Consider the following 26,204-nt stretch of genomic DNA (forward strand, 5'->3'; position numbering starts at 1 on the left):
CCACCAGACCCAGCAAGCAGATTGACACATTCAAGGGAACATGAATCATGATCAAAGTATCAATGAAGCTTGTAACTTCCGTCCAAAAGGACTGGGTCCTGGGACAGGACCATAACATATGGTTGAAGTCAGCATCTGCTCTACCACACTTCCAACAGTTGGAGGAGGAATTTGTGTAGATTTTGGATAATCTTTGGGGTGACACAAACTTTTCACTTTTATCACTTTTATCAGACCCCCCGCTTACCGGAGTCGTTTACTAGAGCCTTACTGGTAGCTGTGGAGGCGATCGCATCCTCTCCCTAGCCTGACATGGAGACGAGTAAGGGGAAGATGGCCCCCACTCATCTCCATATCATGGCAGGACGAATGCTCTTAAAGGGGTATTTTTTTTTTTTATTACATTACATTTTTTTTTTATTGCTTTTTTTGTGTAAATATGAGATATGAGGTCTTTTTGGCCCCAGATCTCATATTTAAACGGTCCTGTCATGCTTTTCTTCCTTTACAAGGGATGCTTACATTCCTTGTAATAGAAATAAAAGTGACCCATTTTTTTTTTTAAAGAATAGTGTAAAAAATCAAAAATAAAAGGTAAAATAAATAAGAAAAAAAAAATGTTTTAAACGCACCCCGTCCCGCCGAGCTTGCGTGCAGAAGCGAATGCATACGTGAGCAGCGCTTGCATATGAAAACAGTGTTCAAACCACACATGTGAGGTATTTCCGCGATTGGTAGAGCGAGAGCATTAATTCTAGCCCTAGACTTCCTCTGTAACTCAAAACAAGCAACCTGTAAGATTTTTTAAACGTTGCCTATGGAGATTTTTAAGGGTAAAAGTTTGTCGCCATTCCACGAGCGGGCGGAACTTTGAAGCGTGACATGTTGGGTATCAATTTACTCGGCCTAACATTATCTTTCACAATATAAAAAAAAATGGGCTAACTTTACTGTTGTCTTATTTTTTTATTCAAAAAAGTGAATTTTGTTCCCCCAAAAAGTGCGCTTGTAAGACCACTGCGCAATTACGGTGTGACAAAAAGTATTGCAGTGACTGCCATTTTATTCTCTAGGGTGTTAGAAAAAATATATATATAATGTTTGGGCGTATAAAAAAAATATATAAAATGTTTTTAACTTGTAAACACCAAATCTTAAGTTCCTTAAGTGGTTAAAGAACTTATTGTTTTATACATAATAGTTAGGTTGTGATTTCACTAGTTAGGTTGTGGTTTCACTAGTTAGGTTGTGATTTCACTAGTTAGGTTGTGATTTCACTAGTTAGGTTGTGATTTCACTAGTTAGGTTGTGATTTCACTAGTTAGTTTGTGATTTCACTAGTTAGGTTGTGATTTCACTAGTTAGGTTGTGATTTCACTAGTTAGGTTGTGATTTCACTAGTTAGGTTGTGATTTCACTAGTTAGTTTGTGGTTTCACTAGTTAGGTTGTGGTTTCACAAGCCTAGGTTCCATCTGCTTTTTTCAAAAAATTTTAGTTTTTTGATGCATTTTTTATTTCTGCAAAGAAATCACACCAACACGGAGCAAGAGAAGAGTACAGTCTACTTCTACTGCTTCCTTGTGGATCCCCTTTAAAATGTATGCTACCAGATAAAAAGACAATTCGAGCAATTGACCAGAGAACTACTGGGAACACACCGTTCCTCTTACATGACTTTGCAACTTAGTAGGAAATATAAAACACAGTCACTCTTTTAGGAGTGTTGAATAGCATGTCCCCCACTGAGTGTTGTGGTTCCTCCTGCCATCTGCTATATCATTACTCTGTCCTAAGAGACATAACGGCTGGTGAGAGGAACCACAGCACCCAGAATGTGACATGCAATCCAACACTTCTGGAAGTGAAACTGTTTTATTTTTCTACTCCAGAGTTACTTTAAAAGAGTAGGGCAATTGACCATTAGTTCTCAATTACACATTTTTTTTTTTTTTTATCTTTTGAAGGGGACCCACAAGATGGCAGAAGTAGAGTGCACTCTTCTCATGTTCCTTGTTGGTGTGATTCCACTACATAAGTCCTTGGTGTATGACAATTCATACTCCTCCCTGTGTCAGCAGAAGCCATGAGATCTACAAGTTCAGCCTTATACATTCTCAAAAGAAGACTAGGGATGAGCTTTGAGTTTGAGTTGAACGTAAGTTCGACTCGGACATTGGCTGTTCGATCATTCAATGAAGATCGAACATTAGGTGCCGTTTGAACCAAATTTGAGTGGCGCGCCATGGCCCATAATGCACTGCGTCATCGCAGTGCATTACTGGCTGATGACTGGCCAAGCATGCAATATGACCCGCATGCTTTGGGCAATTCCAGCGCCGTCAGTGAAGAGAGCCATAAATGGGCACAGGCAGGGTGCCTTTGGCCAATTATGGCTCAGGGGGTTAAGTACATGCCCCACACTATATAAGGCCGCCCGCACGTCGGCCATGTGTAGTGTGATGGTGGCGTTTGTGAAAGAGACAGAGAGACTGCCATTTCATTTAGTTTCAGCAGGCAGGCAATTCCTTCCTGATATTCTGTTGCTAATATACTTCAGGCAGGCAGGCGAGACAGTTAGATAGCTGTTCCTGGAGTACTGTTGCTAATATAGTTCAGGCAGGCGAGACAGTTAGATAGCTGCAGTGTATTGTATGTATATATACATCCTGGCTTTGTAGCACTGACCCCTGAAGGAGCGGCTGGTTTTGTTCGGCTTACCGTTTACCTTCTCCAGATTGGCTGATTCGCCACAATGCAATATAAGAATGTCACTAAATACTCTAACTTTTTTAAAATAAATAGTAAATAAAAATAACAACTATTTAAATATACCTGAAAATTAAAAATATAATGGAGTAACAACAAAAAAAAAATATATAATATATATATATATATATATATATATATATATATATATATATATAAACTGACATCTGTAAATCATTATCTGTGAAAGCACAGAAAGTCTCATCGCTTAATATAACACATTGGAACCAAGCCTCGCTGTGAAGCATAAGCTGCCCATCCAGATTGGCTGATTCACTACAATGCAATGTAAGAATGTCAATAAATACTCTGTTTTTAAATAAATAATAAATAAAAATATCAGCTATTTAAATGTACCTGAAAAATAAAAATATATAAAGGAATAGCAACTAAAAAAATATATATAAATAAACTGACATTTGTGAATCAGGCTATTCTTCTGTGTTCATAATGATGCCTTCACATATAAGTGAGGATAAAACTCCTCACTGACATCTAGCCACTTCACTGGGATTTTTCGAATTTCATTATTAACACTTGTTATTTATAATTCTTTTTGATAAATTATGGTATGTTTGATTTATTAGAGGGGTAGATCAACTTTTTTTCACTACAATTGCAATCAATTAACCACTTGCCGACCGCCGCACGACGATATACGTCGGCAGAATGGCACGGGCAGGCAAATGGGCGTATATATAAGTCCCTGCCTGCCCGCGGGTGGGGGGCCCGATCGGGCCCCCCCCCGGTGCCTGCGGCGGTCGGCATTCCGTCGAGAGCGATCCGGGATGAGGGGGCGGCCATTCATTCATGGCCACCCCCTCGCGATCGCTCTCGACGAATGGAAATCCCCGGTGACATCACTTCCTCTTCTGTAATGTAAACACAGGAGAGGAAGTGATGTATTCTCTCCTCCGTGTCGGTATTTTTCGTTCCGACACGGAGGAGAGCGGATCAGTAAGTTGCACCAACACTCTACACACACAGTAGAACATGCCAGGCACACTCACACCCCCCCTTTACCCCCCGATCACCCCCCCAATTACCCCTGCCCCCCAGTCACAGTGACACCAATGTAATTTTTTTTTTTTTTTTTTTTGCATTGGTGTCATTTGTGACTGTAATAACTGTTAGGGCAGTTAGAGTTAGCCCCCTTTAGTTCTAATGTACCCCCCTAACCCCCCCAATAAAGGTTTAACCCCGTGATCACCCCCCGTCGCCAGTGTCACTAAGGCTGGGTTCACATTGCAGCGGTTTATGAGAACGAATGTGATTCGCACCGCACTGCAGTGCAAATCACATCCGATCTCTGTGCGATTCGAGTTCAGCCATTCGCCGCACCCGCCGCACCCGCCACACCCGCCGCACCCGCCGCAAATTCGCACGGGACCCTTTTTTTGGCCCGCAGCAGAATCGGATCGCATGGGTGTTCACACCATGCGATCCGAGTTTGCAGATCGCACTGCGATATGCGAACTGATCTGGGGGTGTCAGTAACATTTCACTGACACTCCCAGCAGTTCGCATAGGGCAGTGTGAACTGCCGCCGGGAGGCATGCGATGCGGGAACCCGCCGCGGATTCGCGGCGTTTCCGCATCGCTCCAGTGTGAACCCAGCCTAATAAGCGATCATTTTTCTGATCGCCGTATTAGTGTCACAGGTGACGCTAGTTAGGCAGGTAGGTATTTAGGTTCGCCGCAGCTTTTTATAGCGCCAGGGACCCCCATATACTACCGCATAAAGCCCCCTGATTGCCCCCTAGTTAACCCTTTCACCTGTGATCACCATATAACTGTTACAGGTGACGCTGGTTGGTTAGTTATTTTTTTATAGTTTCAGGGCACCCGCCATTTATTACCTAATAAAGGTTTAACCCCCTGATCACCCGGCGGGTGTCATTTGTGACTAATAACTGTTAGGGCAGTTAGGGTTAGCCCCCTTTAGTTCTAAGGTACCCCCCTAACCCCCCCAATAAAGGTTTAACCCCGTGATCACCCCCCGTCGCCAGTGTCACTAAGGCTGGGTTCACATTGCAGCGGTTTGAGAACGGATGTGATTCGCACCGCACTGCAGTGCAAATCACATCCGATCTCTGTGCGATTCGAGTTCAGCCATTCGCCGCACCCGCCGCACCCGCCGCAAATTCGCACGGGACCCTTTTTTTGGCCCGCAGCAGAATCGGATCGCATGGGTGTTCACACCATGCGATCCGAATTTGCAGATCGCACTGCGATATGCGAACTGATCTGGGGGTGTCAGTAACATTTCACTGACACTCCCAGCAGTTCGCATAGGGCAGTGTGAACTGCCGCCGGGAGGCATGCGATGCGGGAACCCGCCGCGCATTCGTGGCGTTCCCGCATCGCTCCAGTGTGAACCCAGCCTAATAAGCGATCGTTTTTCTGATCGCTGTATTAGTGTCACAGGTGACGCTAGTTAGGCAGGTAGGTATTTAGGTTCGCCGCAGCTTTTTATAGCGCCAGGGACCCCCATATACTACCGCATAAAGCCCCCTGATTGCCCCCTAGTTAACCCTTTCACCAGTGATCACCATATAACTGTTACAGGTGACGCTGGTTGGTTAGTTATTTTTTTATAGTTTCAGGGCACCCGCCATTTATTACCTAGTCTCACTAGTGTACCCCTAAATTTAGGGGTGTCTACTTTCCAAAATGGGGTCATTTGGGGGGGGTTTGTGCCATCTTGGCATTTTATGGCCTTCAAAACTGTAACGCCCTTAGAAAGCCTGAAGGCGGTGCTTGGTTTTCGGGGCCCCGTACGCGGCTAGGCTCCCAAAAAGTCCCACATATGTGGTATCCCCGTACTCAGGAGAAGCAGCAGAATTTATTTTGGGGTGTCATTTCACATATGCCCATGGCATGTGTGAGCAATATATCATTTAGTGACAACTTTGTGAAAAAAAAAAAAAAAAAAAAAAAGTTTGTAATTTTCCCGCAACTTGTGGCAAAATATAAAATATTCCATGAACTCAACATGCCTCTCAGCAAATAGCTTGGGGTGTCTACTTTCTAAAATGGGGTCATTTGTGGGGGTTTTGTGCCATCTTGGCATTTTATGGCCTTCAAAACTGTGATAGGTAGTGAGAAGTGAACTCAAAAATTTACGCCCTTAGAAAGCCTGAAGGCGGTGCTTGGTTTTCGGGGCCCCGTACGCGGCTAGGCTCCCAAAAAGTCCCACATATGTGGTATCCCCGTACTCAGGAGAAGCAGCAGAATTTATTTTGGGGTGTCATTTCACATACGCCCATAGCATGTGTGAGCAATATATCATTTAGTGACAACTTTGTGTAAAAAAATAAAATAAAATTTTTTTTTGTCATTATTCAATCGCTTGAGGCAAAAAAATAAAATATTCAATGGGCTCAACATGCCTCTTATCAATTTCCTTAGGGGGTCTACTTTCCAAAATGGGGTCATTTGGGGGGGTTTTGTACTGCCCTGCCATTTTAGCACCTCAAGAAATGAGATAGGCAGTCGTAAACTAAAAGCTGCGTAAATTCCAGAAAACGTACCTTAGTTTGTAGATGTGACAACTTTTGCGCAAACCAATAAATATACAATTATTGACTTTTTTTTTACCAAAGACATGTGGCTGAATACATTTTGGCCTAAATGTATGACTAAAATTGAGTTTATTGGATTTTTCTAATAACAAAAAGTAGAAAATATCATTTTTTTTCAAAATTTGCGGTCTTTTTACGTTTATATCGCAAAAAATAAAAATCGCAGAGGCAATCAAATACCATCAAAAGAAAGCTCTATTTGTGGGAAGAAAAGGACGCAAATTTTGTTTGGGTACAACATTGCATGACCGCGCAATTACCAGTTAAAGCAGCGCAGTGCCAAAGTGTAAAAAGACCTCTGGTCATTTACCAGCAAAATGGTCCGGTCTGAAAGTGGTTAATCACTCATAGGTGTTTATATTTAATTTTATTTACAGGCCATCAATGAGTACCTGTGCAACTATGGCACCAGGACAGGGTCAGGGGAGCTTGTTTTTTTTCCCCATGCCAGTGAGCTATGATCAGAGAGGCATGCACTGTGCTGCCACCATTGGAGGAGGCCACGAGGATGGTGAGCAGTGACAGTGCATGCATCAGTGACACTGTCCCACTTGTTCACCTGTTGGAGTATACGCTGCATGGAATAATGGACAGGGCACTTGAGGCAGAACAGAGGGAAGAAAAGGAGGACTTCCTCACCTCTCAAGGCCCTCTTTATCCAGACAGTGTTCCTGCTGTGCCACCCATCACACAGGAAGAGGAGGAGGATTGTGTCAGCATGGAGGTGGAGCCTGGCACTCAGCATCAGCAGCTGTCTTCAAGGGATCATTTACAGTCCCAAGAAACCCATGGACTTGTACATGGCTGGGAGGAGGTGGCTGCGGATCATGTCATCCTTAGTGACCCAGAGGACTCCGGACCGAATGCCTCAGCTAACCTACGCTGCATGGCCTCCCTGATCCTGCAAAGCTTGCGGAAGGATCCTCGTATTGGTGGTATCAAGGAGGGGGATCATTACTGGCTGGCAACCTTCCTTAATCCATTTTACAAGGGTAAGGTTGCGGACCTTATCTTGCCGTTGCAGTAGGAGTAGAGGATGAGACATCGCCGGGAGGCCTTACAGAAAGGTTTGTGCAATGTGTTTCCACAGCCTGGGAGGTAACAAATTCCTGGTCCTCCTGCACAACATGTTGCTGAGATTTCGGCCAGTCACAGAAGGAGCGGTGGAGAAGGTGGTCGTATGACCGATACGTTCAGACAATTTTTTAGCCCCAAGGTATGATCGGTTCCAGCAACCATTGCCAGCATCTGATTTACATGGTGCAGGAATACCTAGGGGCAAGATCAGACTTGGACACCTTTTCCACCGAAAATCCTCTGGGTCACGGGGTCTTGAGGATGGATCACTGGCCAGAGCTTGCACGGTATGCAATTGAGCTACTGGCCTGCCCTGCATCCACCGTTATTTCGGGAACGCACATTCAGTGCTGCTGGAGGCTTTGTAACCGATCACAGGCTGAGCCTGTCCACCGACTCGGTTGATCGACTGATCTTCATAAAAAATAAATCAGTCTTGGATCACCAGCTACCAAGCACCTGATACTGATGTAACCAAATTATTTTTTTTTAAATGTGAGATCCCTTCAAGACTGTCTATGCTGATGCTGAGTGACTATCCTGTTATGCTGAGTGACTATTCTCTTCCTCCTCAATATTCATGCTGATAGCTTGTAAGAACATTTTTGGTTCTGGGCACCTCCACCAGTGGCTAAGGCCCAATTTTTCTGCCCCTGTTTAACAGGGGTGTGTAATTACAATTTTTGTAATATTTTGCCACAGGGCTCATTCCTGAGCTTCAACTAGAGTATCAGTTAGGGGTTTCAGTGTTGTGGCACCAGCAACAGTGCCTAAGGCCCAATTTTTCTGCACCTGTTCAACAGGGGCATGTCATTATAATTCTTGACCTAATATTTCACAGCAGGGCCTGTTCCTGCGCCCACCAAGAGTAACTGTGAGGCCTTACAGTGTTGTGGCAACACCACCACACCATCCACCACCAAAGGCCCAATTTTTCCAACCCTGTTCAACAGGGGCATGTAATAACAATTCTTGATCTAATATTTCACAGCAGGCCCCGTTCCTGCTCCCACCAAGAGTAACAGTGAGGGCTTACAGTGTTGTGGCAACACCAACACCTAAGGCCCAAATTTCTGCAGAGTATATAGGGCAGGCCCCTACTTTCAAACATACTCCAACTTACAAACGACTCCTACTTTCAAACAGAAGAAGACAACAGGCTGGAGTTACGCTTTAAAAATGTACCAGTTCAAAATTACAAACAGATTCTACTTAAAAACAAACCTACAGTCTTGTTTGGACCACCCGTATACTGCTGTTCGGAGTATATAGGGCCTGGAGGCCCCACGCCTTTTCTTTTTTTTAATTTGGGTGCAGGATTCCCCTAAATATCCGTACATGTCCCAAAGGGGCTGGTAATGGACTGGGGGGGGGGGGGTACCCATGCCTTTTTTCTCAATGATTTTCATCCATATTGCCAAGACCAGACATTACATTAAACCCGAAAGCAGTTTTAAATTACTTTTTGCATTAATACATGTCCCCTGGGGCAGGACCCGGGTTCCCAAACCCTTTTTAGGACAATAACTTGCATATTAGCCTTTAAAATTCGCATGTTTGGTTTCTCACATTCGAGTCCCATAGACTTCAACGGGGTTCGAAAGTTTGCGCAAATGCAAGTTCTGGTGTGAACCAAACCGGGGGGTGTTCGGCTCATGCCTAAAGAAGACATAAAGGCTCATGCTACTATCAGATACATATACAGATATAAATGGTGGAGACAGAGGAATGTCCTTCACCAAGAATCAGGCATTGGCTACTTGTAGGATTGGAAGAGGCAGAACATCTCATACACACACATACACACACACACACACATATACTACACACTGTATATAAATATATTTATGTGTTTACTTATAATAGCTGAGACATTGTAGTTCCTCATCTCCATACTGATGGGGTTACTGACAGTCACTGTGAGGTTCCCGGAGACATTGTACGGCACAATCAGGGTCTGGTTATTGTGAGTCAACTGGCATCCCTCAGGTAGGTCTTCTTTATCTTTCCTCCAGATGATAGTGACTGGCTGATCACCACTATAGGAAACAGTCAGAGACATCACCCTCTTTAAATTTCCAGATTGGCGAGTTATGTTGTGGATGATCACTGGATCTGTAAAAATGGGGCAGGAAAGTAAAAGAAAAAAAGAACAGAATGAGTCCAGGAGTCTTAATGAAGGACAATGTGATCAACTTATAGATAGAAAAAAACTGTGTTCCTTGCAGACACTGTATTACTCTTCCGGGTAGAAGGCAGAGCGTGGTGGAGCGCACAACATCACTTCCGGTTTCCGTGCTGGTCAGGCCCCGACCGGTTTCGTCGTTCGGCTTCAACAGAGGGCATACCTGACCAGCACGGAAACCGGAAGTGACGTTGTGCGCTCCACCACGCTCTGCCTTCTACCCGGAAGAGTAATACAGTGTCTGCAAGGAACAGCACACTTCCAGCAGACGGCTGGAGATGGTGATAGCGCCCTCTATTGTATTTCTTTATGCTTGTTGATTGCATTTTAAATGTAAGCAGCTAGGATTAAGGGGGGGGGGGGTTCTGCTGTATGGGTATGTTGCATTATAATAAACAGGATTACGCTATGTACATCTATCCTTGTGTTTTATGATACAATCGGAGTACTTTTACCAGTGGACCTTCTGGATAAGTGGGGTGTCAGCACAGAGCAGTGTTTGGACACAGATACAAGGCTTTATTTCTAGCAGCATCTGGTGAGTTTGAACCCCAGAGGGGTGTGTGCTTCACGAGGTGAATAATTGCATTCTTACTCTGGTGGAAGGTGCACGCTAAGAGAAAAGTGACTGCGAATTATCTGAACTGTCCACATATCCATCTGCTACATAAAGACTGTTGGCCGTGGTGTTTGCCATTGCCCTATGGTTTCATTACCATCAATTTATTTTCATATATATATATATAACAGCGTTTAAAAAAAAGGTGTGGAAACTTTTTGAAGAACCCTTGTATATTTTACAAAAGGTCTTATGCCGCGTATACACGACCGGACTTTTTGACAGCAAAGGTCCGACGGAACGAGTCCATCGGACAATTCGATCTTGTGTGGGCTCCATCGGACCTTTGCTTTCCAAAAATCCGGTGGACTTTAGAAATACAATATGTTTTAAATTTTCCCACCGGAACTCCGCCGGACCGAGAAATCCGTTCGTGTGTGTGCTAGTCTGACGGACAAAAAACGACGCTAGGGCAGCTATTGGCTACTGGCTATGAACTTCCTTATTCTAGTCCGGTCGTACGTCATCACGCTCGAATCCGTCGTACTTTGGTGTGATTGTGTGTGGCCAAGTCCGCTCATTCGGAAAGTCCGTCAAAACTCCGCCGAAAGTCCGTCGGAAAGACCGTCGGACCTAGTCCATCGAAAAGTCCGGTCGTGTGTAAGCTATAAGGTACAATTATTACTTCAATGCTACTAATCAAAGTACAATATGCTTTTTTTATGGCGTTAAAATGACTCTGATGCCACAAATAAAGGTGAAGAACCTTAAAGAAGAACATTTACACTTCCATGTCCCAGCATTCGTTCCTCGGGTCTCACAGAGATTTACTTCTGGCAGACTCTTCGCATCTGATACATTCCTGGGAGAATCAGATACCTGCTGTGGTTCAACCTGCCGGCCTCTCCATCATTACAAGATGCAGTAGTAGCATATTGGCCGGTTAAAGGAGCAACAGTGCATAGCAGGGGATGTTGGCATCTGGCACACCCAGAAGAGGCTGTAACTATGCAAGATCCAATGGATGGGAAGGTTGTGAGACAGGTGAGCATACGTCTTTTACAGCAATTTTTTCTTTTTTTTTAACATTTGTATTGACCAAGTTGCTTTAAGTAGACGTGGCCTGCAAAATATCTTTATAGGAATGCCTCAGTTATGTCTTACCTATAACCTGGTATTTGTAACAGCGCAGCAGCCTCTCTTTTCCATCTTCCCCAGTAAGGCTCAGCGTATATATTCCACTATCCCTCTTCTTTACACTTCCAATAGTGCAACATCCACTTTTAGAGTCCGCAATCACCCTGCCATTAAGGGGATTCCATCGGGTGTGGTCACATATCACATTAAGCATGGGAGTCCGGTGATAGCCATTTACTTCACAAGATTGCCCAGGGATAATGGGCGCGGAATAATGGTCTAGTTCGTATAGAAGTTGAGTGCCACATTCAATGCCACACAGTGTTATTACTGCTGAATTTGCCACATAATGAATGTCTGAACCACCCGACGTAACTAAAGCCAAACCTGAAAAAGCAAAGAATTAAAGATTAGCGGGTAAAGGTTACCTTGCAAAAATACTCTTAAGAACGTCTGGAATGAGGGCATAAGACAAGGAAAGCAGATCCTGAAAGTGCATGGAGGCTCATAGAGGACAGGGAACCCACACTGCCATTTTCTGTTTCACTAGCCTATTTTAAGCTTTCTGAACACTAGGTTACTTACTGACGAGATAAAAGTTGAATTGGTATATACCATTTTATAGAAGAACTCCAGTTTTTTATCAGTTTTTCAAATATTTGTTGTCCAAAATAGAAAATGCAGCTTTCACTGCAGCAATGTCCCTTTTCCCCAGCAATGTCCCCCACAGACTCACCAGTGCATGGTCCAGTACCAGTACTCTTCCAGGATAAATGTCACCCAACTCCATTAAACCCATGTCCTGTATTTGTGAACCCAGACTGTCATGGATATAACCCTGGTAAATGCGTCATCAAGTTTGTCTGGGCGCACAGGAGAATTCAAGAGGAAGATCTGAGAGTAAAAGCTCCTTAGGATTAATACTCCACTACGGTGGTCTCCAAATTGTTTGCTTTGTGGCCCTTGGGGGATTTTTCTTCCCACTGATACTAGACACAATACCTCCCACTGACACCAATAATGGGGCTTAATTCCTGCTACTGACATCGACAACAGGGCACTATTTCTCCCATTGACACAGATGATGGGCCACTATTCCTCACATTGACACCAATGATGGGGCACTATTCTCCCAATGACACCAGTGGTGGGGGAGGGGGGCTATTCCTTGCACTTATACCGATGATGGTGCACTATTCCTCCCACTGACACCAATGGTGGGACATTATTCCTCAGGCCGCGTACACACGGGCGGACTGTTTGCCCAACTTTGTCCGCTGAACAGTGTTTCAGCGGACAGTCCGCTCGTGTGTGGGCTTCAGCGGACAGTTTCAGCGGACAGTCTGACGAACAAAGTTTTTCGGAATTCCCGTTAGACAGTCCGCTGAAACTTGGTTTGAGCGGACAGTCCGCTCGTGTGTAGGCTTGTTCGTCAAACTAAGTCTCGCGCATGCTCAGAAAGAATTTACACGCCGAAGGTTGCATTGCAGTGTATAGGACATCGTTTTTCTAGTCCCGTCGTACGTGCCGTTCACGTCATCGCGCACGGTTTCAGCGGACTGTTCGTTCATCGTGTGTGGTCAAGTCCGCTCATGCAAATTTTGAGCGGACTGTTGGTCGTACTGTTTGACGAACAAGGTTGGGCGAACAGTCCGCCCGTGTGTACGCAGCCTTACACAGACACCAATGATGGGGCACTATTCCTCCCACTGACACCAATGGTGGGACACTATTCCTCACACAGGCACCAATGATGGGGCACTATTCCTCCCACTGACACCAATGGTGAGACACTATTTCCCACACTGATGCCAATGATAGGGCACTATTCCTCCCACTGATACCAGTGATGTGACACCATCCCTCCAACTAATACCATCAACAGGGCAAGCATTCCTCCAACTGACACCAACAATGGGGTGCTATTTCTCCCCCCAATTTCAATAATAATGGCTTCCGCCCAAATCACCTTGTCCCCATGTTGATGAGGACAAGGGCCTCTTCCCCACAACCCTGGCCATTGGTTGTGGGGGTCTGCGGGCGGGGGCTTAATAGACCCTAGACCCCGCCATGTGAATGAGTAGGGTGTACCCGCACTCATTCACAAAAATAAAAGTGTAAAATATAAATGAAAACACAGAGAAAGCTTTTGACAATACCTTTATAAAAAAAAAAAAAAACAACATCCCCTAAAGTAAATTCAGCATCAATCACGATGAATGCTCCCACTGTCTGACAGCTCCGCCCTCTGACAGTTCATAAATAACTAATGACCCAGCATGCCCCATTCAATGACGTTACCAGGGGGCAGAGTCACCCAGTGACGTCATCAGGTAGCCCCACCCATTATTTGTTTAAGAACTGTCAGGCGGTGGAACTATCGGATAGCAGAAACCTTTGTCGGGTGCAGAACTTTTTTTTCAGGGTGGTGGGGGCAGACCCGATGGACTACTCTGTCTTTTTCTCCTATCACTTTTCTATGTTTCTATATTATTGTGATTGATGCTGGACACCGTTTTTGCTTTTTTTAATAATGAAATTGACAAAAACTGTCTGTGTTTTTAGTTACTTTTGACACCATTTTTAGTGAAGGAGTTGGGGTACAATGTACCCAATGGGGGGGAGCCTGGACCTGGGGCCCACTTTGTTAAACAGGGGATCCAGATTCCAGAGGCCTTGTCCCCATACCCCAAAGCACCCCCCATGTTGAGGGCATGTAGCCCGGTATGGATCTAGAGGGGTTTCGCTTGCCCCCCCCCCCCCACGTTTCCTGACCTGCTGGGCTGCATGCCCTGATAAGAGGCCGACATGGACATTTGAGGGGGGATCCTTTTTTTAAAAATTTTTTTGGCGTGGGGCTTCACTTAAAATCAATACCAGACCCTAAGGGCCTGTTATGGATCGGGGGGGGGGGGGGGGGCTCACGCTGTTTTTTACTTTATTTTCCATTGCCAGCATTTTTTGTTTACATGGGGAAGCCCGCTGACAGCTGATGAGTCATCAGTTGTTAAAGCGGAGTACCACTCAGAAATGGAACTTGCGCAGTGTCAAATCCAGATATCTGCTCCCATTTCCGGTGAAAGATCACCGCAATATTGTGCGGCGAATTATGCAATGTGTCCGGCCCCCCTCATCACCTTCTGCAGGACACACAGGTCCCAGAAGAAAGCAGGGACCATTCAGAAATCGCAGCGCGACTCACGCATGCGCAGTAGGAAACAGGCTGTGAAGCCGTAAGGCTTCCCTTACTGTTTCCCTTAGTAAGGATGCAGGCGTCCTATCAGATACTGTCCCCCATCACATAGTGTCTGCCGAGAAGACGAACATCTCTGAAGGTGAACGGCGCCTGCGCACTGTGTCCAGGTTCAAGCCCCACCATGCAAGTGAACATAGAGTTAGAATAAAAAAGAGCCGAGCGAAGCGAGGCCATGCCCGAACTATGGCGAGTGAAGCGAGCCCGCGAGGGGCCCTGTCACTATGAGCAACCCTATGTCCACTTGGATGGTGTGGCTTCAACCTGGACTCGCGCAGGCGCCGTTCTTCTTCGGAGGAACTTCCTGGCCCGCTCCTTAACAACCAGCTGTTTTTAACACAGAATGCAGATCGGTCAATACATTTTTGACTGATTTCGAATTGTTCTGAAAATTTGGATTTCATTAGAAAATGCATAAACTGAACTAAATGAAATGAAACACAAGAAAACGAATGCAACGAAACAAATTCCGAAATGAATCCACAAAAGAAAATTAGTAACATAACGAATTTATCTCAAATGCAACAAAACTATTTTTTTCTGTTCTGCACATGTTAAATGGTGATGTATTACAAGGAAACCATTGAGAACTACCTTTCTATACATATTTAAAGTAGAGCAGGAGAATAAACGATGGAAAGACAGAGGGCGCTATAAGATAGGGTAATGGTTGCACAGACACAGATAGTATAGTGAAAATATGACTTGACATAATAGGTCATGTTATGGTAATGTTCACTACACAGCGTATTGCAATAAGTCAAGCGTAGTTAAAGAGTAAAACTATGACTAAGCAAAATGTTCAGCAATGTCAATGTACACAACCATAGGCAGGGCCATCTTTAATATTGATTGGACCCCGGGCAAAACTTTTCTTGGGGCCCCCCCATGCAATTTCCCTCTCCACCTGCTCTGAGACATACAATAAATAGCAGCTAGACTCAAAATCAGTGTACTGAATCAGATCAGGCAGCTATTGCAATTGGTTGCCAGAGGTTACAGTGTATCATTACCGCTCACTGACTGGTTGCTAGAGGTTATAGCACACATTACGGCTCACTGATTAGTTGCTAGAGGTTACAGCACGTGATTTCTGCTTGTTGATTGGTTGCTAGAGATTACTGTGGATATGACCTCAGAGGGGGCATGATATACATATCAATGCTGCCGGCCGGCCCTATTTACATATGAATGCCGCCACTATTTACATATGAGTGCTGGTAATGTACATGTTAAAACGGGGTCTGAGGTTGAGTCATCTTTACACAACAATAGGCAGAGCTGGGCAGCATTAATAGAAGCATTTCACACTGAGATATTGGGACACAGCACAGGACTAAAACTTCAAGGAACAAGGGAATTTAAACCAGGATAGTTGGCAAGCATGGGGCAGCTGCTTTGGGCCCCACAACAATGACAGGGCCCAGGGCAGCTGCCCCTTTTGCCCTGCCTTAAAAACAGTCCTGACCATAGGATGCAAAAGAGTCACGTATAAATCTGATACTCCATAATTCCACAAATATACAATAGGTATCTGAATATGTTGCTTTTTACAATAAAAGGAATTTGAACCATAAGTGAATGACATTTGGCTTGCTAAAGCACTATGGGGTGGATTTAAAAAGCAAATAGACTGTGCACTTTACAAGTGAAATTGCTCCAGAGCTTATTAAATGAGGGGATGCTCTGCTGACTATTATCATCCAATCACGTGCAAGCAAAAATGCAAATTTTTTTATTTTTATTTCCCTTGTATGCGATTGTGTATTCTTTTAAATTTGCTAAGCTCAGAGCAACTGCACAGGGGTCCCAAGCTTTTGCTGCCATTCACAGAACACCTTGTATTTTTGTTCAGTAAATACAAGGCATACGCTAATTGGATGGAGATGAATAGAAGGGATGGTGATGTCTCAATCTCCACTTCATCTACTAAGGGAATGCCTTGTATTCAGTTAAAAAAAAAACACAAGGCATTCTGGGAATGGAGCTGTGCCAAACAGGCGACCCCCTGTGGTCATAGCTGCTTGCACAGGACTTAAGTCAGTGATGGTGAACCTTGGCACCCCCAGATGTTTTGGAACTACATTTCCCATGCTGTCATGCACTCTGCAGTGTAGTGGAGCATCATGGGAAATGTAGTTCTGAAACATCTGAGGGTGCCAAGGTTCGCCATCACTGGCCTAAGTGGTCACGGGTATCACTGTAGTGATTATCAGATCCCCTAGTGGCCCCTTAGGCATGAAAATACCCCTATGATCTAGACCAGGGGTGTCCAAAATTTTTTCTAAGAGGGCCAGATTTGATGAAGTGAACATGTGTAAGGGCCTGAACATGTGTAATATTGCCTGACATTCTTTGAACCATTAAAATTCAGTTGAATTCGGTAGTTCGAGCACTAATACACTGCCCAACAAGAATTCTCTGGCCTTTGTCGCGCTCGTTCCAGACACACAGACAAATGCTCTTTAGGGGTACCATTAATACATTCTTAATGGTACCCCACACATTGGAAAATGTGGGGTGCTTTTGGTGCAGTGCAATTTAATAAAAAATAAAAAGCTCAGGGACTTCTTTCCCTGCATTTTTGTGGGTAGGGAAGCCCATTGAAACGAATGGGCTGCCCTACACGCAGCCACACAGATGTGAACCAAGGGCTTGTTGGAGGGGCAGTAAAACCACATGGTTAAGCTGTTTTTACCACCCCCAACTTCTCCCCCTTTAGCTGCAGAGGGAGCAGCTGGGGGTGTACACATGCTGTGGCTGCAGCTGGAGGTATACCCAGGGTGAATGGGCCTGCACTGCAACTACCCCGCAACTGTGTGGACTGCACAGTTGCGGTATAGTGATGCTGCATTTACGGGCTTAAAACAGGTGGTGGCAACATAATGTCTCTTTACCACCTTTCAAATGCCTCTGAAAAGCGATCTGTGTATGGATTGCTTTTCAGAGGAGCAGCAGTCCTGGCTAATATCACACACAAGCCCTACAAAAGCAGTTTTGATTTTACAAGAATGGGGGGGGGGGGGGTCCAGATTAAAAGTAACATACACACAGAAACATGCACACACATGCAGACAAATACACACATGCACACACATACAGACAAATGCACGCAGCACACAAATACAGACACATGCACACACATACATACAGACATACATACATACATACAGACACATGCACACACATACAAACACATACATACAGACATACATGCACACACATACAGACATACATACATACAGACACATGCACACACATGGAGGGGGGGGGGGGTCCAGATTAAAAGTAACATACACACAGACACATGCACACACATGCAGACAAATACATACATGCACACACATACAGACAAATGCACGCAGCACACAAATACAGACACATGCACACACATACATACAGACATACATACATACATACAGACACATGCACACACATACAAACACATACATAAAGCCATACATGCACACACATACAGACATACATACATACAGACACATGCACAGACATACACATGCACACACATACACATGCACACACATATAAACACATGCATACACATACATACAGACACACATACAGACACATGCACACACATATAGACATATGCATACACATACATACAGACACATGCACACACATACAGACAAATGCAGACACATGCACACACATACATACATACATACAGACACATGTATACACATACATACAGACACATGCACACACATACATACAGAGACATGCATACACATACAGACACATGCATACACACACATACATACATACATACAGACACATGTATACACATACATACAGACACATGCACACACATACATACAGAGACATGCATACACATACAGACACATGCATACACATACATACAGACATACATACAGACACATGCGCGCACACACACACATACAGACATACATGCACACACATACATATACATGTATACACATACATACAGACACATGCATACACATACATACACATGTATACACATACATACAGACACATGCATATACTTACAGACACATGCATACACATACATACATACATACATACATATGTACAGATACATACGCACTCACACACATACATACAGACATACATACAGACACATGCATACACATACATACACATGTATACACATACATACAGACACATGCATATACTTACAGACACATGCATACACATACATACAGAGACACACACACACACACACATATACAGACACATGAATAAAGCCCTTTTTAACATTAATCTAGCTTGTAGCGCAGTACTCTACCTTTCCAGCTTCCTCATTCAGCCGGGTACTGCACTGTAGGGGGAAGCAGAGAGCACAGCGCACTTCCCTGCACTTTACTTTCTCTTGTGAAGCCGACGGAGCTTCTCACAGTGCCGGGGATCGGCTCATCTGACAGCCCTGATCCCACAGCACACTGGTTGAGAGAGGGATAACCAGGCGGGCATGCAAAACCAGACCGCGGGCCGGACTTTGGACATGCCTGATCTAGACAATTACCAGTACTTGAACTGGAAGGAAACACTGTGGTTGCACAGAGTACCTGGAATAAAATAATTGTGTGATCATCAACATCAGGGGTCTCCAAACGTTTTGGTACAAGGGTTACATTGTATATTTGACAAATATTCATAGTTTAAAAAAACAAACAGTTTTTATAAATGAACTAATCAAATTTATATGAATAAATAAGTTTTACTTGGAGTTTTTTTTTTTTTCCATCAGCATGATATGATTTGGAACAACAAAAAATCTTCAGTTAAAAAAGGAAAAGTGTATATGTAAAGCACTGCATAAATTGATGGCACTATATAACTAACTGAAATAAATAAATAAAAAATAAAAGACATTCCCATTGCCGGCTTACACAAGAGTCCCCCATTTGAGACCCCTTATATTAGAATCCCCATTAGAGTCTGTTATATTAGAGTCCCCATGAGAGCCCCTCCTCACATCAGAGTCCTTATCACAATCCTTCTTACATTGGAGTTCCCCTTACAGTGGAGACCCCATCAAAGCCACCTTTACATCACAGTCTTTATTAAAGTCTCCCTTACATTGGGGTCCCCCTTAAATCAAAGTCCCCATCAAAGCCCCCCTTACATCAGAGTTCTCTCTTACAGCAGAGTTTGGAGACCCCCTGTTCTAGAAATGAAGACAACTTGGCAGGTTTATAGCTATTAGAGCCCCTTACCTGAGAGCAGCAAAATGGAATGCAGCATGTTGAATCTTGGAGTATAACTTCTGTTTGTAGTCAAAGAGCTATTTCCATCACACACACGTTCCTGGTATCAATGTGTCATAAAGTAGCCGGTGCACCAGCAATTACGAGCTGGGTCCTGTAGGCATGTGTGCTTCCTTCTGTTTGTATTTGTCATGCTCAGCGTGTTATAAAGGCATGACAAGTAACTACGCCGCTGTACCGTCATTTAAAGAGGAAGTAAAGGCTATTAAAAAAAAAAATGCAACCTGCAAGGCAAAGGCATAATGAGCGGGGCCATGGGCTTCAGCCCAGTCAAGCCCAATGGTAAGTCCTGCCCTGCCCTTGATACACCAACCAGTTTACAGTTATGAGCTTGATGCTCCAGGGATTTAAATACTGTACTGGCTCCAAAGATCATACAGTGACTGACGGACATACAGACAGTATATCTATTCTCCCGGTCTCATGAAGGGAGATGAGCTGCTCAAACATGCATTATACTAATATTTACTAACTTGCAGTATACTTCAGCTTTTATTTTATGTTGGTACTTCTGTACTCTGCCACAATCTGCTTCTATATTTCCCTGCTAACTCCTGCAAATGCTGTTAAATACACTTATTGCTTGCACCTCTGCATATTGCTGCCTTATCTCTGTGATCTACAGTATATGACAGAATGCACTAAAATGCCAAGTGACATCTATTTTGATCATTCCTGCTTGCAAGTCTCATTCATAGCAAAGGTGTTCACTTAATGATTTCCTCATATAACTGGACATTAACCACTTCAGCCCCAGAAGGATTTTCCCCCTTCCCGACCAGAGCACTTTTTTGCGATTCGGCACTGCGTTGCTTTAACTGACAATTGCGCGGTCGTGCGATGTTGTACCCAAACAAAATTGACGTTCTTTTTTTTCCCCACAAATAGAGCTTTGTTTTGGTGATATTTGATCATCTCTGCGGTTTTTATTTTTTGCGCTATAAACAAAAAAAAGAGTGACAATTTTGAATTTAAATGCTATATTTTTTACTTTTTGCTATAATAAATATCCACCAAAAATATATAATAGTACATTTTTTTTCCTCAATTTAGGCCGATATGTATTCTTCTACATATTTTTGGTTAAAAAAAAAAATCGCAATAAGCACATATTGAGGGTTTGGGCAAAATGTATAGTGTCTACAAAATAGGGGATAGATTTATGGCATTTTTATTTATTATTATTATTATTATTATTATTATTTTTATTAGTAATGGCGTCGATCTGCATTTTTTTATAGAAATTGTGACGTTATGGCGGACACATCGGACACTTTTGACACTATTTTGGAAACATTGTCATTTATACAGCGATTAGTGCTATAAAAATGCATTGATTATTGTGTAAATTACACTGGCAGTGAAGGGGGTTAACCACTAGGGGGAGTTGAAGGCGTTAAATGTGTCCTAGGGAGTGATTCTAACTGTGGGGGGGGGAGGGGCTACAACACACACGACACAATGACTGCTCCCGATGACATGGAGCAGTGATCTCTGTCATGACACAAGGCGTTCTGCCTTGTTTACAAAAGCATCTCCCCATTCTACCTCTCCGTGACCCAAGGTCACCGTCACGAAGAACGCAGCGGGTGCGGGCGCACGCGCCCTCAGCACTGCTACTTGAAGGGGGTGTACTTGTATGCAGGGGCGGACTGACAACTCATGGGGCCCCCGGGCAAGATGAGATTATGGGGCCCCCGGGCAATAGGAGATTATGGGCCCCCCAGGCAATCGGAGATTATGGGGCCACAAAATATGCACACACACACCATATACAATCACACAGTATACACATACATGTACACATAGTATACACAGACATGTTTCTATTGCCTGAGAAGGTACTGGAGAGGTGGGGCAGATATAATCTCAGAATTTTTAGACCAAAAGGATGTCAGTAAGGGACATTTCAGAGACAGATATAAAAAAAACACAGATTTTTACATACTGTCCCTGGTTTTACTGAGGCTGGCAACCCTGATGGGGCCCCCTAGTGGCCTGGGGCCCTCGGGCAGTGCCCGAGTGGCCAAATGGTCAGTCCGCCCCTGCTTGTATGCCCTTTTGACCACCAGTGCCATTCTGTCGACGTATATCAGCGTGCACTGGTTGGCAAGCGATTAATGCTCTGTATAACATATATGCCACATCAGTCTTCAGTGAATGAACTTCATGGCATCTTCAGTTTGAGTTGGTTATTACAGTCATTCAAATAGAATTCCTATAGGCGCACTGTTATCAGGGAGCATTTGGTGCACACATATTCTAGGATAATAAGAAGGAAATCCCTCTTCTATTATCCATGATATGCATTGGTATATCTGGTTACAGTGACCACACATACATTTTGAGTTGGTGGTTAAAGTCAATATTGGAACTCTACTTACTGTATCATTATTGTTTTTGTGTATATATCCTCCTGTAGGGGGCCCAGACAGCAAGGGCCAATTATAGCACGATTCCCTGTGCAGCTCTCTAAAGCAGCTAAAAGCAAGCTTTTCACCCTCTCCCTTCTGCCAGCTTTCAGCTGCTGCAGGGAGAGACACATATTTAGGACATTGTTCCTGTAACTTCCCCCATTCGCCCCCTACCACATTGATTCCCCTCTTTGTCCTGCCCACATCTGATTCCCCCTGCTGTATGCTCCACTGTGTGCCCTTGCTCTCTTACCCTTTCCTGCAGGCTTCCCTGTCCCGCTGGTTGTTGCAGGTAACATGGGGGATGTTTAGGGTGGAGAGCAGTGAAAAGGGATAGAAGATATGTAATTTACCGGCATCTTCCTTTTCTGAATGAACACAGTGAGTGATCTGTACTGATCACTCCCTGTGTTCATTCATAATCGAGCAAACTTTTACTATGCTTCAGTTTATGAATGAACAGAAGCCTCTGTTATCTGTTCATTCATCTCCAGTGCATCTGAGGCTTCAGAGAAAGGAATTAAAGAATCCATCCTCAATTCCTTTTCTTGTCTCAAAGGTGAGATGTCAGAATGCTGATATCTCATCACTGCCCCCCCCCCCCCCTAACAGAATTGTAAAAAAAAAAAAAAAAAATTGTAATTTTTAAAATTCACAAAAAATTATTTAAAACATAAATTACACAATCACGTGGGTTCTCTGGCCCATACGGTGTGAATTAGTGGTTTGTGCGGCTGGATCTGCTACTCTGAGGATGCAGCATCTGAAGAACACAGCCACAGGTCCTAATTTGGTAAGTGTGTGGGTGAGTGGCCTCAAATACAGTGTTTGGAGGCCATACACCTCCATCCACACACCTGCCAAATTATGACCTGTGGCTTTGTTCATACAGTTGTTGTATTTTTTTTTTTGTGAAAATAACAGTATTTTTCAGGGTGGTAAGGGACTATCAGGTAGGCTGTACAGGGCCTCATGACTTCCAACAGCATCCCTGGGGCTCCCCGAGAGGCTCCTCGTACCTTTGTACTTTTATTTATTATTTTAACCTCCCTAGCGGTATGATTAGTTCTGGTTTTAGGTGCTGAAAGCGGTACAATTATTTTGCATGGAAATTTGGCGTTTTATATTGTAGGCCTGTAATTCTTAGGAATAACTCTCTTAAATCTGTTCAAACCAGAGTCTAGCAGACATCCCGGGTATGATAAAGTTTATAACATAATAAATAATAATAAAAAATTATTCAATAATGTAATCAAATCCAAAAACACTGAAATTTGCTCATTTGCAGAATTGTCGCTGTCATTAGATTTAGTGTTTGATGACGAATTTCCCCACAAATCGCTGTCGCTCAATTCTGCAAGTGATTCTAATTTTATTATCGCTATTTTCTAGTTGGTCTAAAATCACTTTTGACATAAAGGGACACTTTTTGGTTGCTATGGGCAATCTCCAAATTCCAGGCAGAAAAAAACAGTATTTATAATATAAAAGTGCCTGCAGGGCACTGGACAGACCACTAGGGACAAAGGGGGTGTGTAATTTTTTTATACAGAACTGTAATCTGTAAGATTACAGTACTGTGTGTTGTTTGTGTGTTTTTGCTTTTTAGAATTTGGCGCCGATCTCCACTCCCGTGCGTCGTAACATCGCAGGGAACGGAGCTCGGCGGCACTCTGGCATTGTGTGAATCGAGCGGAGGACAGCTCACTCACACAGCGCGGGGACATCGCTGGATCCAGGGGACAAGGTAAGTAACTTCTCCCTGTATCCAGCTATGCGATCCCGAGTCTGGCTCGGGGTTACCACTCATGGTACTGAAATCCCAACCCGAGCCAGACTCGGGATTACCGCCAGGGAGGTTAAGTCTCTGGGTCTATGGGCACTCGGCCTCCTCTAGCCTACCCCTTCCTTCTCAGTCTATCACGAATCACCCAGTTTTGGTCCCTCAGATGACCTGCCTGTGCAGTGCATGCTGGGAGAGGCCAATATGGCAGCGCCTGTAGACTGTCTATGAGGAGAGGTGGCAGAGTATTCAGGGCAAGATGGAGCTCCAGAGCCCGGTCTTAGCAGGACTCCGAGCTCAGTGACTGGAGCCTACTGGCTGCCTTCATGATGAAGAGACACACTGAGAAGATGGAGGGCTGCAAATGCCTTGACCAGAGCTGAAAGATGAAAGATTAGGGGAGAGAGACACCAGGGACACCCCTTGGGGGAGGAGGGGCTACTTGGGGGGGGGTGATAGAAACTAAGGGTAGGGGAGATTAGGAATACCTGGCGGAGGGGGGGGGGCAGTGCAATATGTAGGTGGGGCTATGTGTGAGTGTGGTTAGATCGTGGGCGGGGACACAGGTGGCCCCATGATCTCCTATTGTCCAGGGGCCCCATGAGTTGTCAGTCCGCCCCTGCACGTCGCACGACCGCGCAATTGTCAGTTAAAGTGCTGCAGTGCCAAATTGCAAAAAGTGCTCTGGTCAGGAAGGGGGTAAAATCTTCCGGGGCTGGAGCGGTTAAACAAGGTTAGGACTGTATGATACGCTAAATCAGGGATCCTTAAACTACGGCCCTCCAGCTGTTGCGCAACTACACATCCCATGAGGCATTGTAAAACTCTGACATTCACAGACATGACTAGGTATGATGGGAATTGTAGTTTCTGAACAACTGGAGGGCCATAGTTTGAAGACCCATGCGCTAAATACAGTTCTGTAAGCAACACCTTATTTTCTGGCAGTGCCCCTCACGAGACTGGATCTGCCCTCATGGAATGAGATGTGTACTTCCTGTTGACTAAAAGATTTCTCAGCCTTCAGCAGGTTGAAAAAACCCGTCATGCCACTTCTGTGTTGTCTAGCAACTTACCATTAGAGAGGAAACCAAGGTCTTCGTATTGCTCAACTCAACTATTGTGAGATCTGGTTGGGACCTTGTGGTTAGTCTTCATTTCCTGGCGCACATTGTGGGAGGAGCCTCATGTACTGATGTCTCATGTACTGATGTCTAATGTACTGATGTCTTAGTAGAAATCTTGTCACAGCAAACTGAAGACTGAAACTTGAGACATTTGAGAAAGCTCTTTGTCTTCTCCATTTGCGGTGTTCTCCTTTCCTTCCTGGGTAAGATATCACTTCCACTTGTGTTCTTGTGATTTCAAAGACTTTGAGGCCATAAAATGATGTGATTAATCATTACAAGTAATCATTCATTACTGCAGTTTAAAGTATAACTTAACCACTTCAATTCCCCTTAAATGTACAAGAATACATTAAAAGAGAGAGCAAGATTGGGACTTTAAATGAAGCACACATCAGTAAAAAAGTAGGTCAAGTGACTATAATATTTATTATATAAGGTCCATGATATGTTATACAAACATTTCGGGTATCAACCTCAAAAATGCCAAGGGCATACAGCCTCCACACGATAACTCATGGACTGGTATTACACAATAATTTACAATCGAATACAAATTCATATAAAACATAAAAAGCAATACATACATGTATAAACATATCCTACTGTAGTTGAACCCAAAATGGTCAAGATAACCATGGTAAGTGAATAATAGATAAAAAAAAAAAAAAAAAAAAAAAAAAAAAAAAAGGTTTTTTGAATAACCATGCCTAAGTAATGAATTATAAGACGGAGAAGATCAAATAAGTCTTGATATTCCATGGTTGAGACAAAGGATAATGGCCAACGGCTCTACGCGTTTCGCGGTATTCCAACCGCTCATCAGGAGCATACAACATGGAATAATTCTGAAAATTATATATAAAATAAAATGAAAATTTGAATTAATTGATAAAAAATTAGGGGAGTAATTTAATTATTATAATTAATTTCAAGGCTGGGCGTCAAACTCACATCTGCATCAGCGGGCCAGTAAAACAGCATCTGGGTCCGCAAAAAGAATCGCAGTGCATAGCCACCAGGCACCGAGGCAGCCCGCGGGAAA

General features: G+C 43.9%; 1 protein-coding gene across 1 annotated transcript in view; it reads right to left on the minus strand.

Annotated features, from left to right (window-relative positions):
• Positions 1-25,342, minus strand: part of LOC143942881 (cell adhesion molecule CEACAM2-like) — a 37,996-nt gene extending 12,654 nt beyond the window's left edge. The window contains exons 1-3 of the mRNA XM_077464287.1: positions 25,109-25,342; positions 11,337-11,696; positions 9,286-9,543 (exon numbers count right to left, since the gene is read on the minus strand). Coding sequence (XP_077320413.1) covers positions 9,286-9,543; positions 11,337-11,523 — 445 coding nt within the window. The 5' untranslated portion in view covers positions 11,524-11,696; positions 25,109-25,342. The remainder of the gene's footprint in view (positions 1-9,285; positions 9,544-11,336; positions 11,697-25,108) is intronic.
• Between the last annotated feature and the right edge of the window lie 862 nt (positions 25,343-26,204).

The sequence above is a fragment of the Lithobates pipiens genome, unplaced genomic scaffold, assembly GCF_037356315.1.
Source record: "Lithobates pipiens isolate NorthernLeopardFrog02 unplaced genomic scaffold, aLitPip1_a1.2 Scaffold_30, whole genome shotgun sequence".
Lineage (NCBI taxonomy): Eukaryota > Metazoa > Chordata > Amphibia > Anura > Ranidae > Lithobates > Lithobates pipiens.